Here is a 16904-nt window from a genome sequence, read left to right as displayed (position 1 = left end):
GAAGGTTCAGAGTACAACAGCCGGCCGATCAGCAGGTTATGGGAAATTAGAAGGAGCACTGACGCAGCTAACAGGAGGGACGGATGATGCTCGTCCAGCTGGCACCTGCTGCACACGTATAAACATACAGCGACTTCAAGTGCTGTAATAATTAGCGTAGCGAATTAGTGCTCTAGCATGAGAAGTCCTGCATAGTTTTGGTACAAATAGGATTGGATAAGAAGATTGATACCAATCATGTCTGTCTGTTAGCCTACACTCAGCAGGTGGTTAGCTTAGCTTAGCATAAAGACTCAAAACAGATTACTGGAAATAAAAAGATGCAGGCAAGAGGAGAGATGCCATGATGCTAGTCAAGCTGGCTGCACACACGTGAAAATACTTGAACATACGAGTGTTGGAATAAGCATCGCAATGAATTAGTGCTCTAACATGAGAAATCCTGCATAGTTTTGGTACAAATAGGATGAGATAAGAAGATTGATACCTCTCATGTCTGTCTGTTAGGCTACATTCTGCAGCTGGTTAGCTTAGCTTAGCATAAAGACTCAAAGTGGATTATGGGAAATAAAAAGGCACACTGATGCAGCTAACGGGAGGGATGGATGATGCTAGTTCAGCTAACTGCACACACATAAACATACTATGACATATAAGTGCTGTAATAATTAGCGCAGCGAATTCGTGCTCCAGCATGAGAAATTCTAAAAAAGTTTTGGTAAAAATGTCTGTCATGTCTGTCTGTTATGCTACATTCTGCAGCCAGTTAGTTTAGCACAAAGACTCAAAACAGATTGCATGAAACAAAAAGGGAGATAGAACAAGTATCGCAGTGAATTAGTGCGCTGGCATGAGAAATCGCTAAAGGTTTGGTAAACATGTGGTTAGATAAAAGGATTGTTCAGCTGCATTCGGCAGCTGGTTAGCTTAGCATTTAGACTCAAAACGGGGGAAACAGCTAACGTGGTTTTGTCCAAATACACACTGAAAAACAGATTATATCTAGTTTAATTTGTACAAAACAAAAATGGAAGTCAGAGGTGGGCAATCTGATGATAATGTGGCATCTGGTTTGTTTTTCAGAGGAATCGTACAGATCATGTCGTTAAATAAATCAATAATGGTGCTGCCAAAACTTTCCTGCTCTATCAGAACTAAGTAAAACATGATTAGTTGTGACAATTTAGGATGAAGCTTCCTGGATGTATTTAAATCTTAGAGGCGTAACTTCTTTTGGGATAGCAGCGAGTGGACCAACAGCCTGAAAGAAGTGTTGTTGAGAATCATTCTTATCAGAGACTGTCAGTGTAGTTTCTATTCAAACTCATTGTGTAAGTTAATTGCATGAACTTTGCATGTTTTAGACAACAGACCATCTGTGCAGAAATCTGCTGTATTTAGCCTGTTTCTCTGGATCATAGTGTTCATGTTGTTTGATAAATGTTGTAACTAGTTTAGCCTGATGTACAACAGGACTCCAGTCTGTGACCAAAATTACATACGCGACCTTTAGAGAGGCTGATATGGTGACGTCCACTCATAGAAAACAGCCCACGTAGATAAAATCTGTAACCAAATCGTGTGCTGGTGCAACCAACCGAGAAACTTGGTGTCACCAGTGCTACCAGTGGAACGGTCGAGGCTATCAGTGCTGCAGTGTGTGGGTAAGCTGGGACTGCGCCTATGAAATGAGTCATACACTAATGTCTTGGCAGCACGTTATCACAGTTCTGTTTGTCCATAAAAAGTTAGGAATAAAGAGGAGGCAGCTCGAGGTTAACGTTTTTTGGGGTGTTTTCATGTCAGAAACTACCATCACTGTGCATCTAAGCAGCAAACACCGATCTGGAATGATGACGCTCAACCAATACCGATTATTTAGCTGGCCTTATGGGGTGGAAGGTCAACAAGCATTGAAGCAGCTAAGAATTATACTTTGAGTGAAAACAAGATGCAGAAATTTGAGTTGAGCCTTTAGCATTGAGTTGAAGTGACAGCTTTGTGTTAAGGCAGTCGTATATGCAACTAATGATGAGTTCAATTAAATCTGTGAAGTGAATTATAATTTAGATCGTGATTTTGCCCTTGAAAGACCGTCATTCAGTCATCTATGGTTGCATCGCCCACCTGTAATGACGAATAAGAAGTCAACATTTGCAGCATTTATGCTAAGCTAAGCTAAGCTAAGCTAAGCGAACAGCCTGCATGATATTAGAGCAGAAGAGGAGAATTGGGTAGAAAGACATCGGGGTGAGGTTAAAGTTACAGGTGCAGGAGTTTAGTTCTTGTTATTTGGCTGCTGATTTGGCTGCTTGTTGCAGCAGCTACAACACACGGCTAACGAGGACGTCACTTTAAAACAATTAGCGGCTGATTGCTGCAGTTTGCATCGTGAACCGTGCTCCTCCATGACGTGCCAAGTTTTAGATTCCTTGTAACTCACACTTTGCAAAAGACATCATTATCTCTGATTGGAAATCATCGAGAAAAAGACGCTCCTTATAACTTTCTGCAGGAAGTTTCCTTCATTATCAGAGTCATCCAGCCAGAGTTGTTTCAGGGTGCACCGCAAACAAGACCTGCTAAGAGCTAAGTCAGGACATATTTAATGGGGACAAGATCTAAACATATGCAGGCAAAATAAAATGAGCTCCAGTTGCACTCAACAGCTAACTGACTAGAGGGTATAGAGGGTGTGTTGAAGGGGTGGCCCACAGTACCAGACTTTGAAAATGTAAAATCTGTCTTCTGCACACAAACCATTACACTACTCTTTTAGCTTAGCTTAGCATAAAGGCTCAAAACAGAGGGGGCAGGTAGCCTCGCTCAGTGTCAAGGTACCTCTAAAAAAAAACAACTTGTCTAGTTTAATCTGTACAAAAACATCATAATAATAAACCTAACACATTCTCCGACTAAACTCAGTGACTCTGCTATTTAGGGGGAAGAGGAGGTAATGTATAGGGTAAGTTGGAAGAGTCTCAGTTTAGTTTGAGAGCTGGCCAACAGTACCAGACTTTGAAAATTCACAATCTGTCTATTGCACTCCTCTTTAAAATAAACACACAGGGAAAAAAAGGCTTTGGAGCTCTCCCCAAAGAAAAGGCGAGAGAGAGACGGAGGTTAGAGGTGAAGATCAGAAGAGATGCAGTAAGAGAGAGATGGATTCAGAGAAAGTAAGATGAAGGATGAAAGAGAAAAAAAAAAGCGGCAAAAAGGAGGTGAAGATGAGGAGAGGGAGAAGGAAGGAGGGATACAGCTGGGTGACCTAGATGTTTGAGGGGAGAGAACACAACAAGCTTTCACAACGCATGACGTTATTCCTCTGAGCGCTGCGTTTCACTCCGTGTGTGTGTCTGTGTGTGTGTGTGTGTGTGTGTGTGTGTGTGTCATTCCCCTCTGCCGGGTCAAATCTGTAATAAGCTCGCCGCAGGATACTCCGTCCTTCCACAAGAGACACACAAAACACAGAAAAAAAAAAAAAAAAAACGCACACGACTCAGTTCAAAATCTGTGCAAATGACAACACACGTCGATCCGTGATGCCAGATTTGTCTTTAAAGTTGAAGATAAGATGCCACAGACGTTCAGGACACAAAATAGAAACGCACAACAGAAAAAAAGGTGAATCCAGGAAGTACACCGAGTCAGTTCTTCTTACATACAACCAAGACATGCATGCACGGGGGCGTTACATACCCTAAGATGCCCTTTCCTGCCCTCGGAGGGCTGGGCGGCTTCTGGGTGGGAGGATTGGACCGGGACAGACTCCCTCCTAGCTTCATGTTCTGCTGGCCGTTCACCTGCGGAAACACACAACGCTAAAGGTTAGCATTTAGCTCGGCTCGGGCCTTGCGAAAAGCCTAGAATTCATAATGTGGTCATGCACCGATGGGCTAATCAATCAGCGAGTTCTGGACTCTCAGGAGGTGTCCAAGATGTTCGCAGCTGATCCTTTGAGTCCTGAAAGTTTTGAGTTGGAGTCGCCTCAGATTACTGAATTTATGGCCCCTCAACACTGTAATTAATTTGCAACCTTTCTTTCATTTTTAGTACGTTCACTTGTAAAACAAAAACATTACATGCACACACTTTTGAAAAAGACAAATGCATTATATTTTTGTGGTAAGTAATTTATTTATATTCACTTAAAAACCTGAACTCCTTCTTGCTGCTTTGAGGACTTACTACCAGTGTCACTCTCTGACTGTGTTGGTTTTTTCTGTGAATGTTCTGCAGATTGATGATTTTTCTTGTGGGTTTTTTTTTTTTTGTTTGTTTGTCTGTTTTTGGTTTGTTTGTCTTTTTCATTTTGAGTTGTCACTGTACAAATGTTCTGCATAGAAATTGTGCTCACTACTACTTTTTACTTTGTACTGCTGTGTAACAAACAAAGGAAATCTTTACATTTTTAATTCTCTTGTTTGAAAATTCAATAAAAAGATCATTGATTAAAAAAAAAAAAACTGAACTCCGAGCAGTTTTTGCTCCTGTCACATGGTCTCATTTTTCATTGCAATATAAAGTCCTGCACCGCTACAGAAACAGCACAATGACGACTAAAAGCAGCGACAACTGATAAATTTGTTTTGTGCAGCAAGGTAAAGTAAATGCCAGAAATCATAAACACAAGTCTCAAAAATTTTAAAAACATCTGCAATGAATGTCTACAGCATTTATTCAAGTGTCGAGAGGTGTTAAGGATGGTGGAAAATAAACATGGTACGCTATAGTTATTTACATTTTTACAACCTCTACAAACTTTTTCATGCTACTCTGCACTTCAGCTCTAGTAAGATATTTGATATCTGTGTCAACACAGCCTGCACGTCAGCAAAATATTCACCGAGTTTTGAGTGTTGAGACAGCGGAGTTAATTCTTTAGTTGTTCTGAGGAACTTGCAGGGTCTTCTTTCTTCTTCTGCAGGATCTGGTGCAAATGGTTTGTTTTTGGTGTACAGAATAAACAGACTTTGAGTAAATCTCCCAATTTTAAATTTAAATTCTGCTGTTTTTCCTGACTGAACTGGACACTAAACATGGTACTTACGACTATTCAGTTTTTACAGTTTCTGATAAACAACATGCCCTTAGAACACACAGACAGCTCTTCAGAGGGTTAATGCTACGAGTGTCGCGTGCAGCTAAAGCCATCGACCATGCTCCTGCGACTTATTAATCATTCGCTGGACATTTGTAAAATCAGGTGGGAACAGGCAGAAAGCTGCTGCGGAGAGGGGTTAACAATAGCAGCTTTTATTTACCATGGCAACCGCAGAACCCACACTAAGGACAAAACATAGCAAGAAGTGGGATGCTGGTGTCACGGCATCCTGAAATTTACACCTCCTCACCAGCAGCAAACGTGCATGCCGATTATAAATGGCCTTGGGGTAACATTAGCTAAACCTGCGATACGAAGTGTGTGATAGCGCCGATCACTCCCTCTACTTCTACTACGTGTCTGTTGTTGATTAGGGATGTTTCATTGAATTTGCTTGCAGTTAATTGTGTAACCGATCAAAAATATATTAACCGATTAGGCAGATGAGGAAGGACATGCATGTAGTAAAAGTATTATAGATTAGCTGTAGTACCAGGCTGCGCCACCAGGTGGAGCGCATCGTGTGGGAGTTAGGACAAAGTCTTCTGAGAAGGTCAGTGGTTAGAGCTTTTCTGAGACTAGTGTTCATTACAAATTAACAATGCATCTCAGTAAACTGCACAATGTAAGTCATGCTATTGATTAATCGATTATTGATTGATAATGCTGCTGGTAGCTAATAAAATGCAACCACGACCAAGTCTTCTGTGATGGTTTATGGTTAACAGCCAGAGTTGTCATTTCTAGGGAATAAAAATCTGCTTGAATAATGTTCTTTTCTACCATTTAACATCTAAGCCATTGTAGCGAAATATAAAGTGTGAGTCATGCTATTGATTAATTGATTATCGATTGATAACGTTGCCGATCGTCAGTGAGCAGATCTTTTGTTCGGCACCGTTATGTCCTGTTGCTTTTAAAGTTTTAAAAATGCATTTTCCTTGTATTGTGTGAAGGTGTGCTGCGAATCCTTACCTTGAACCTCAACAACCACTTAACGCGTCAATGACGGCAATGGGAGGAAGAAAAGAGGAGAGAGAGTCGACTAGAGATTAGTGAAAGTCCAACGGCGTCGTGCAAACATCATTAGAAACGGGGCAGAAACAACATGGCAGAAAGAGAGACTCGGATTAGACAGACAAAAAGGCGACAGAAATAGATGAGGACTACGCTGTGAAAGGATGTGAGGCAGCTCCAACAATGACAAGTGCACTTAAATAAGTAATTGCTAAAACACAGTAGCTCGATAATTAATGCTACTTGTCCTACACATGGGCTTTGTACAGCAGAGTGTCTCGTCTACATATTTAGTGACACAATGGCAGTTATACACACAAACATACAAGTGTAGATCCAATCATTCTGCGGCTGAGATAGCCTTATTTAGCTCTCGTTGTTATTATTCGTACTATTGTATTCTCTCCTTATGACTGGTCTTCTGTTTGCGCTACATCTGGTCAGCGATATATTGATTCTGGTGGATTTTATGTTTGATTTCAGCTATGTGGACTTGACGGCCCAATTTAGAGACACTGAAAACAAATAAAATGACGCCTTTTTTAATTGAATAGTTCAGACAGGATTACATAGCTCCAGCTCTGGTGTCTTTACACTGGCTTTACAAGCTTTAAAGATGACTTTATTTATCACTTCATGGCTTGGTTCCCAGTTATATCACAGAGTTTCTGCAGCGCTACAAGCCAAAACTCCCCGCAGTCTGCAACATTCTTATAATACTGATTAATAATTCGAGATGGCGTGAACTAGAAGCACATGTTCGTATATGTTGTATATGCGTGGGTACATGGCCGAGTATTTATATGAGCAGACACAAACGCTGGAACTGTGCGAGTGTATATTTAGACGTGCATATTCCCTCTGGAGGGGAAGATGGAGGATTGGAAATTCGCCTGAAGGGTCACAGCTACTCCTTTGTTTTTAATAGAGATGTTCACGATTAGTGAATGAATAAACATCGCTACCTCAGATATAGTAGCTGGTTAAACTGCTAATTAATATTTTATCAAACGCTGATAAACTGTAGCATCCAACATGTTAGATGTCTCCCTGTGCCGAAGCCCAGGTGTTGTGTAAACCAGCCAGGTAGAAAGTGGTACAGATGACATCTACAACCAGCACGATTTGGCTTCATCAGTGGAAATAGAAATAAGGTTGTATCAGAATAAACTGGCAAATAACCACCTGACCGGAGCACATTTAATACAAGCAAAGCTCTCCTCAAGTGTTTTCTAACTTTCCGAAAAGCCTCAATTAAAATTAAAGTTTAACTGACTGGGAAGTGTGTTGTCTTTTGAGCAAAGGCATGTACAAAAAGTGGAGGAATCACTGTAAAAACTATTCTTTTGTTGTAGTTTGGTTACTCCAATTATCATTTATTTTGTTGTAATTTTAATTAATTTAATTTTTATGTGGTGTATTTTGTCTTTTATTTATTCTTAAACTTTTTTGTAAGTTGATAAATGCCTTTTTTTAACGGTTGAGGAATTGGTTTAACCTTTGCTTTCCTTTATAATATCGTTTTCAAAGGTGCCACATACATAATAATCTAAATTTTTTTATATCAGTATTGAGATCACAATTGTTTATCATAGTGATTCATTGGTTTTTTAGCTGTAAGATGTTTTTATTGTACTGGTTTTACTTGCATGTTGTGCAACATTCCTGCTAATGTACAACAATTTACTTCAAAATAAGACTAAAAAATAGTCTCCATTTAAATTTATAACATCTCCTAGAGGCATCATATAAATAAAACTGTAAACAACTAAAATTTGCTGATGTTCCAGATGCAGGCAACAGTAGACACCAGTCAGTGCACAGAGAAGCCTTTAGTCTCCTCTCAGTTACTGCAGCAATTCAGTCGTGAGACCAAAAAATTAGCTTGGAAATCATTTTTTAAAAAGGTGTTCTAATGTTGAGACCAACTGATTTCATGTAGGTGAGCTGTTTTCTATGATCGATGGAACAGTAAATTCTGTTCACTTATTTCTAGGATGCTAAATTCATGATCATGAATAACATCTGATTGATTTTCCAGCTCTAGAGCTACATAAATAAAGCCGACGATTATTATTGTTATTGGACTTTAGCTTGACGTTTTTATCTTTCTACTCACCTTGACTCCGTGTCCAATGTCGTCCAGCACGCTGTAGTCGATGGGCTTCCTGATGTAGCGCACCGGCCTCTCTGGATTGGCCGGAGCGACGATTTTATGAGAGCGAGTGGTGTTTTTGTTGGTGGTCAGGATGCCGATCTCCCGCCGCGCCACCTTCTCCTTGTGAATGTCAACGGTCTGAAAGGAGCGAATGGGAGGAAGAATGATTGTGATGCCCTGTGACCAAGATGAACCACTGCAGGTCCAGTTAACTCTAAAGGTTGAGTTTTTAAAACATAATAACATAAAAGAACAAACTAGAAGAGGAATCCGGTTGACGATGTGTGATTGATCCAACCTGAAATCACTCGTGTTTATGCTGAAAGTTTTGCTAGTGAAATCCTAATGCTGACATGCTCAGGCCAGGGTTATACTTTCCACATCTTTGGCTACACAAGCGTCACAGATTTTGTCATCTCCTCAAGTTTGGAAGATTCTCCACGGACCACTTGACACATGCTCATGTACAGCCCAAAATTTGTGTTTGTGCAGCAACTACCTCACAAGAGCAAAGGTGTGCATGCTTGGTAGCACTGTTAAAGCGTGTAGATAGAACCTACTGAGTATTAGGAATGGAGTGTGGAACCAGCAAACTAAGAAGGTAGTAAAAAAACAGTAACTACTTGTCTACAGCATCCACGGCTTTCTGTGTTTGTGAGGGAGTACAATCAATGCTAACATGCTGCCTTTGCCTGCTAAAGTAAAGTCATAGTTTCTGCAGTTTTAAAATATGCTACAACAGGTACGTGTTCGTTTTCTCTTTGCCCCTCATATCGAAAAACAAAAAAACCACACGAGGCTACAGGGAATGTTTCTGAAAGGATGCGACGTTGTACTTTTTACGGGATATAGTAGTTTGTGACTTTCTCCAAATATGCCGAGCACAGTGGGCGGACATAGCACAGGATTCCTGGAGAATTTAGAACTTCCTACTGTGTTTGGGAACCGTCGATGGAAAGCACGTACAAATCAAAGCACCTACAGAAGCAAATAACGCAAATTCATTGTTTCTGCATGAGCAGTGCAGAGTTTGAAAGCAGACAGCGGATGCACACGTGGTTGTTATCATAATTCAACAGGGAGTTATTCATCTTCTCTTTGCCTCTTTGGATGTTTCTGAAAGGATGTAATTGTACCTTTTCTTAACATAATTTAGTTGTTAGAAACAGATTTAAGCGTGGCTCTGCGTCAATGTGACTTTCGTGAAACATTCTGAGCACAGTGGATGGACATATTACAGGATTTCTGGAGACTTTAGAACTCCTTAACTCCCTGAGCAATGTTTGTTTTCCTGCCACATGCAAAGTCGGCACACTTGCAATGCAAACAGCCCATGTGCACCCCTGCAGGCTTTGATAGATTAACGTTAAAAGCATGAATTAGCCTTAAAGATGTTAAGTTTGCTCATTACCATAAACACAAGAGCCAGCTGAGAAGGTTGTCAGGTTTTTTATTATTAAAATGTGTTCTGAAGACATTTAAATTTTAACCCAGAGGATCACCACAGTCATACACTTCCTCCTGAGGTGAACATGAACCCCTGAACCACATTTTATCCAAATCCATCAAACAGGTGCTGAGATATTTCACTGCTATTCAACACACCGAAAATTAGGTCTGACAGAAAAACCTTTACATTATTTCTACAGAGCGTTTCTTTGCTAAACGAACCTGCTGGTTTAATGAGTTCAGTGAGCGGCTGATGTTTGCAACACGACAGTCGTTCTGTACAGCCGCACATTTCTCCTCTTTGAGTCAACACACTCGTGAAACTCCTTAACCTTGAATACAAAGCCATATACATGCAGACATTTTGAAATGAATGCTTTCTGAACGGCCTCTGTGTGTGTTACAGCTGCCACACAGTGACAGACGCTAAATCCCTTTTGTTCTGCTTGTGCCATTTATGTCAACATTGGACTTTCTCTCACAAAAGTAGCTTTAATTAAAAACTTGGGGCTGCAGCTAACCGTTATCTGAAACAATGATCATCTTCTTTCCTGTTGTCCCGATTCGCTAATCACGTCGTTTATAGGAAGTCTGACAAGTTTCAAAAGTCTGTAGGGGTGCGCTTCTTTTATTTTGTCACCGACGGCTCAAAAACCCCAAATTTATTCAGTGACAGAAACACATTTCACACAGCTCTGTGCTCTCACACTCGGAGAACTGCTTTTGAATATGGATGAAAACCTGTCCTTCAAGCCTGCAGTCAGGACAACTATTACTCATATTTTCTGTGGTGCATTACAGGGGAATTTACCTTCAGACACAGGAGGATTTACTGCTTCTTTTGAAAAATAAATATGTCTGGGTTTGAGACAGACTGACAAAACAAGATATATGAATTTGTCACCTTGGTTTTGGGAAATTATAGAGATTACTTTTAGTATTATTAGATATTTTATAGGCTCAACCAGTGGTCAACAACTGGCAGACTCAAGTCCTGGTCTGGACTGCAAAGTGTTTCATATTAAAATGCTAATAAACCCATGTGGATGATGTGAACTATATGACCTGTCTGTAGTGAGTAAACAAACAGAAGGTGTAGAAAGTGGTACTGTTCGAGTGAAACAACGCACTTGGGGGAAAATTTTCTGCAACTTCTGAGGTAAAGATGGAAAAAAAAACAAATGCAAAGTCCAGCATGACTAATCCTTCACAGCTCAGCGACGCTACAATGAGCACTTCGCAGATTATGGGAAACAATAAAAAGCATTTAAAGAAGCTGTTAAGTATAAGCTGGATCCTGACTGGGGACTAAACAATTAGCTTAAGTTAAAGATGCTGTTACTGTTAAGTTATGCAAATCCTTGGTGACCCTACATATAAAGCAGCAGTCTTGGAAGGTGGCTGCAACAAGATGCTACCAGTGTGTGTTGGATTTTAGACAATAAAGCAAGATGTCAGCCAAAGTATGACCCAAAACGTTACTACGTCATGGTTGTTTCATAGCAGCGGCACATGTCAAGGTCTGGACATGCACCTAAAGTAGAGGGTAAAGCTTGTCTTATACTTTTATACTGACATGCATGTCCCTAGAACTTTAACTACACATAAATCATGTTCACATGCATAATGATTTGTGCAAAGATAACGCAAAAGGTTGTAATTGTGTCTGGATTTCTCATAATGCAAACACAAGAGCCATTATTCTGGTTTCTCCTTTTCATAGCTCTACTGCTCCGTGTATAGACCCAAATGGTTCCGACATCTCCTTTCTTTTCTGTGTTTGTGTATTTTTGGTAAAAGTGACTCTTGTTCCGCATTTCTTAGCCTTAAAGCTAACAGAGTCAGCTTTGTGTCAGCTGCTGTTGTTTAAAGTACACGGAGAAACTCAACTCATTAGCTTAGAAACCCCAATGCTAGCTAGCATTTTGGCGGCGATTGAGCACAAGTATAAATGCTCACAATGGCGCAGACCACTTGTGTAAAGCTCTGCATTGATTCAATAACAGTATAAGTCAAGGTTACATGAGCAGATAGGGCCACCATCACCTCCATCAGGGCTGGACAAACCCTGATCTGACTCGAAGTTGGTGAATGTGCTGGAAAACGTCTGATCCAGGACTCGTAATTTACCCGAATCAAGGATCTGCTGCTCACATCTTTATGCAAGAAGCACTTCAACTTAAAGACTTCCTCCAGTACAAATCAGCCTTGTTAACATGTTCACATGGTGGATTTTATTTGCTTGGAAGACACACATCATGAGCACATTATGCGGTCGACACCTTAGCTGAGCATCTTCCACTTTGAAACCGCAGCTTATCGATGACAGTCTCAAGAACACGGATTCAGATATTCGGGGTTTTATTCATAACAAATCTAAACCTTTCAACAAGAGGGCGCATCTTTGTTCTTCTTCAGAATCAGTTTGAACATGTATGGCTGAGTTACTCCAGTGTTACAACTTGCTATTTCATCTACTTGAGCAGAGTCGTGGGTGAACTGGTGTACTCGAGCTGCAGCGAAATGCGGATGGATGTTTGGAACAGAGAGGCAGGGACTTCATAGAGGCACACAAATATAAAAGGAAGCAACAGTGTGGTTACATCCAAGCTTAAGGGATTATTTTTCCCCCAACAAACGTCTGCATATGTTGCTCCGATGCACAGAGGTGAGTTTTTAGGGGTTTAATCGATGTGAAGGATCTGCTGTTAACGTCTTGGCGCCAGATGCACCTGCAGAGGTCTTGTAGAGTCCAGGCCTCGGCGGATCAGAGCTGTTTTGGCAGCGCGCAAACGTCCAACAACACATTAAGCAGGTGGTGAGAAAACAAACACAAGCGAACTTTGCACTTCTTTTAGTAAATCCCTTGGACTGCTCACGCTCAGCAAATACAGAAACACTTCAAATGAAAACAGCACAATCATACACAGATAGTTATGTCAGACGGCAGTTTGTTACGAACATATAATGGATTTATAAGACCAGCTGGATGGTATCTGGGGTTATTACAGATTGGTGACACTCACTGTACGTTTACAGTACAAACCTTTTTACCTTTTTTAGACTAAATCCTCTGTTTCATATGAGACAGAGCATCTGGTCGGTGCTACGAGTGCGTTCGGCCGTTTCTTCGTGTTACATGACCACTCTGTCGGCCGATTACTGCATCACGACATGCAAAATGCATTTAGTCAGTGTGGTTCCTTATGTGAGGGAGCCTCGCCACATGTAGCGTTTCGCCTAAATAACAGACGTGACTGTTCTCACTGAACAGAAAGCGGTAATTATGACGTGCAACCGCAGCCCGGCCTGACATAACGCACACAGAAGCATCTCATTATTTCTGCATGCAGAGTATTCTGATTATACTGATTATTCAGAGGTCTGAGGAGGAGAATGGACCCTCTGTCGGAGAGAAAAATACCATTTTATTCCTTTTGCGTGCACAGTGACTGTGTAAAGGGACTGTTTAGGATTTCAGTATTCAGTGAATGAAAACGCATCCATTTCCTACAGACGCGTCCTCTGAACAGAGAGCACTGAGCGACTGTCAGCTTTCCTTTTGAGCTCTCGGAGTTTGCCGAGGAATATGAATGCGTTGGACCCAGCTGCGGTGTGAGATGTGTGGGTGCAGAGTGTTGTGTAAGTCTGATCGCATCACTGGTGATGCCTCACGCTTACTACGCTCTCGGGTGTGATCACACCTTCAGGTGGTTTTATTTGACTGACCAGCTGACAAACACAAAGACGAGCCGCTTGCTTTGTCCTCCCAGATTTTTGCATTTCAATAAAAGCGGGGATATTTTGGAGGCAATCTATCAAAGTTCTTAAAAAGGGAGTAATAAAGGAGATTCACTCCCGTCGGTTATCTACAAAATCTGAGTGTGTCGGCTGCATCTCTCTGCTCACTTCTCCGTAAAAATCGTGACGGCAATCTTACAAGGTGGCACAAATCTGAATTGCATGCAGTTGATTTAACAGATAGACACTTACAAGCAACAAACTGGGAGTTGTGTGAAGCAGTTTGGGCAAAGCTGTTTTAATATTGGTCCAAAACATCGCACAGAGCAACAGATTGATTTTTTTTCTTTTTGCCCTATAATTTCTTGTGTATTTACAAACTGAGATGTTTAAAAAGAATTGCGAAAAAATGAGTGGAATGAAGACAGCGCCTGCAACAGGTCATGTTAGTGACATTTTTCAGAGATATAAGACAAAACTTTACTAGTCTCTTCCTGGTGCGCAGCTCTGAGTCGCAGCAAGCCCGTGTAGCTCCGTAGGTACGTGTTTTTTAAAGGGTTTGTTTATGTGTTTTTAGTGGTTTTGTCTATCCATCTATCCATCCTTTAATCTCAAAAGAAATCATGGAATGTAGGAAGTGAGAAGACGCTGACACACTAACCCAAACTGGCTGCTGCCGCCTGGATCAGTGCCGGAACTAAGTTTTGACGAAACATAAACAGGAGCTTAAGTTTAGTTTGTTGATTCCAGCTGTTTAGACGTCTTTCCTCTGAGGTTATTAAATACCTGCAGCATCAGACAGCAGCAGGATCTTCAAAGTTAGAAGTCATATTTACTCACACGGAATGGCAGCAGTAACTCCATTAATTAAACTATTAATTAAACTATCCCTGACATGGAGACAGGATTGATTAGGATCTGACAACAGGACACACTGTGGACCTTTCTGTATCAGCTGCAGGTAAATCATTTTGGTTGAGTTCTGAGCTCCATCAGAGCTGTTGGGATATTTTTATTTACTGTTAAGTAGCAGTTAGATTATCATCACACGTGGACAGAATTGTAGTGTTTAAGAAATCCTAAATAAACTTGGCTGTCAGACAGTTTGATAAACTTGCTATTAGTTTAGAGGTTGTCTATTATTTTTTAGTGTCTAGTCCATGTCACTCTCTGTCACTTTCATGGATTGGTCTGGATGAAGTCATGAGTAACTTTAATGTAAAAGCGACGTCTGAATGTCGTCACTTTAAAAGTGTCAGGGTTACGCATCCCATGTCTGAAAAGGACTTTAACGTACTCATTAAGTATGTTTACTCAGACATTAGAGTCCTGATTGTGAGTCTTATCATGGTTTTGATCATACAGCAATATTTACATGGAGCATTAACCTGGCTAGCAAACTTTCTGTCCACTTGATTTTAGCATCATCCAAGTTTTTCCTTCCACTCCTGTTGAGCAGGTAGCAGCTTTTGAAGGCTCTTTCTCTGAACACAGCTGCCTGCTGCTGCTGATAATGACGCCATGAAAGCGAAGAGTGAAACAAAAGTAGTTTGAAGTTGCAGCCAGACAGCCGAACAATGAGGCGAAACTCGTTATGAACCTCCGCAGAGCCGATAATTCTCCATCTCCAGAGGCACCTTTCACATCACACACTGTTTTCACATTGTCACTTCAGACGCGGTTATAAAAATATTGATTATAGCTACTCTAAAGCTACCAGATCTGCTGATGGCATTCTGTCTGCTTCTATACTGGCCCCCTAAGAAAATATTACCTTTAAGCCTCACGTTTATCACGTTCTCGTGTGCGCAGAAGGAAAAGAATACATGTTTTTGCACTCTGGCCGCTTTCTGCTGTTCATTCACCTCCCTGCAGTTTCATACCGCTGGGCGTTATTTCTGAGATAATTTCTGGGCTGCTGCACTCCATACTACACATGGAGAAGAGCAGCGTCCAGAGAGCGCTGAACATAAATGAGCCTGCATGCATGCATGCATGATTACATAGTGTGCTTGTACCCATGAGTCCTCTCACTATGGGTGTACAGCTATGTGTGATTTTATGCACCGGGCGTACAAATGCCTCTGCCTGCACACATGCCAGCAGATTTTAAAGTCAGTGTTCATCAAATATAAAGCATGCTTGCCTGCAGACACCTGGCTCGGACAATGAAGCTAGTGTGTGGGTGTGTGTAATGATAATAACTTTTCTTATTTGTCTGACTTTCACCCATCTGTACGGTGTTACTGTTGGGAAAAACTTTGATATTCAGGAGCCTTCTCAGCAGCTTGATCCTCTCAAAAGAGCATTAAACGGTGAGCAGACCTGTGAAATGTGGTTGACGGAGCTCTCCATGCGACGGAGCTGCGAGGCCTGGATGTCCAGCATCTGCAGCACATTGTTGGCCAGCGTGTTGATGAGGTAGGCGACGCTGGCCAGAGACTGGGTGGTGTAGCTCTTGGTTTCCTCCAGCGCTCGCTGCTTGTCTGCGGACTGCGGGGACAAAGGAGACAGATTCAGGACAGGAGTCGCACTGAGCCACCGTTTCGTACGAAGACGAAAGCCGGTAGCAGCACGTGCAACTGATTCAAAGAGATGGACTAACGGATTTTTTTCTAATCATATTTTGTTCTCGAGCCTTTTGTTTGATTTTTAATGGTCCCCTTTCTTCTTTGACATCAAGGGCAGCTCGTAGCCTCTGGGGAAAAGGCAGGCAGTTGAAACTTTAGATTAGATGGTCCGCTAGTTCAGTTCAGCAGCTGCCTAAACTAGAGTTGCTGCTGCCAACTGCTTGTTAATGCCTTTGTATAAATTTGTGATACGAATGCCATTTCTAGGCCGCAGTCTTTTGGTCTGTCGATAAACTCTCATCCGAGCAGATTCTCATCAGTCGAACAATCACCGCTGTAACTTTCATAAAAAGATGAATCCTTTTATTTTGGCAGTGGGATGAACTGACTACCTGGGAACACTGCTGCATTTTCACTACTTTGAGCTCGCCCAAGCTAAAGTGAAATGTTAGGTCGAACATATTTAAGGTTTCCTCCAAACCAACTGCCAGCGTGTTGAAGAAGTCGTCGGTGCGGCTGCATTTTACTCAAACTGATGGACAAAAAGTCAAGTGTAAGCTTTACAAATAGCAGTTCACTGAGCAACTAATCATTTACAGATTGAAATTGCAGTATGAAACTATGGAATTAGCAAAATCCCAAAGGCTACGATTCAGGATATGCATTATGACCCGTTTTGTGTTTGTTTTAAATTATTATTACACGATTAAACTGGATTGTGGAAGGTGCTATATGTGGATGCTGCTCCAGAGCCTTGAATGGTCGACTTACTTTAATGTCCGTGTTCACAGAAAGATTATTTCGTTTTCTTGTTGGTGTTATTTTTATTACTTTATTTAACCAACACATAGCCACAACTTTTGCA

The 16904-nt window shown here is 41.2% G+C and overlaps 1 protein-coding gene across 10 annotated transcripts in view; it reads right to left on the bottom strand.

Annotated features, from left to right (window-relative positions):
* LOC103367396 (abl interactor 2-like) overlaps positions 1–16904 on the bottom strand; it is a 46488-nt gene that overhangs the window by 11857 nt on the left and 17727 nt on the right. For 4 of the 10 annotated variants that reach the window (XM_008295407.1, XM_008295403.1, XM_008295404.1 and 1 more), the window contains exons 2-5: positions 15795–15962; positions 8241–8417; positions 6080–6097; positions 3700–3803 (exon numbers count right to left, since the gene is read on the bottom strand). In XM_008295407.1, coding sequence (XP_008293629.1) covers positions 3700–3803; positions 6080–6097; positions 8241–8417; positions 15795–15962 — 467 coding nt within the window. Of the gene's footprint in view, positions 1–3699; positions 3804–6079; positions 6098–6341; positions 6347–8236; positions 8418–15794; positions 15963–16904 lie in introns of all 10 variants that reach the window. The other 6 variants (XM_008295408.1, XM_008295406.1, XM_008295410.1 and 3 more) reach the window with 3 other exon arrangements.

The sequence above is a fragment of the Stegastes partitus genome, unplaced genomic scaffold, assembly GCF_000690725.1.
Source record: "Stegastes partitus isolate 25-593 unplaced genomic scaffold, Stegastes_partitus-1.0.2 Scaffold1044, whole genome shotgun sequence".
Taxonomy (NCBI): Eukaryota; Metazoa; Chordata; class Actinopteri; family Pomacentridae; genus Stegastes; species Stegastes partitus.
The sequence above is the reverse complement of the archived record's forward strand: the minus strand, read 5'-3'. Positions and strand labels throughout refer to the sequence as shown.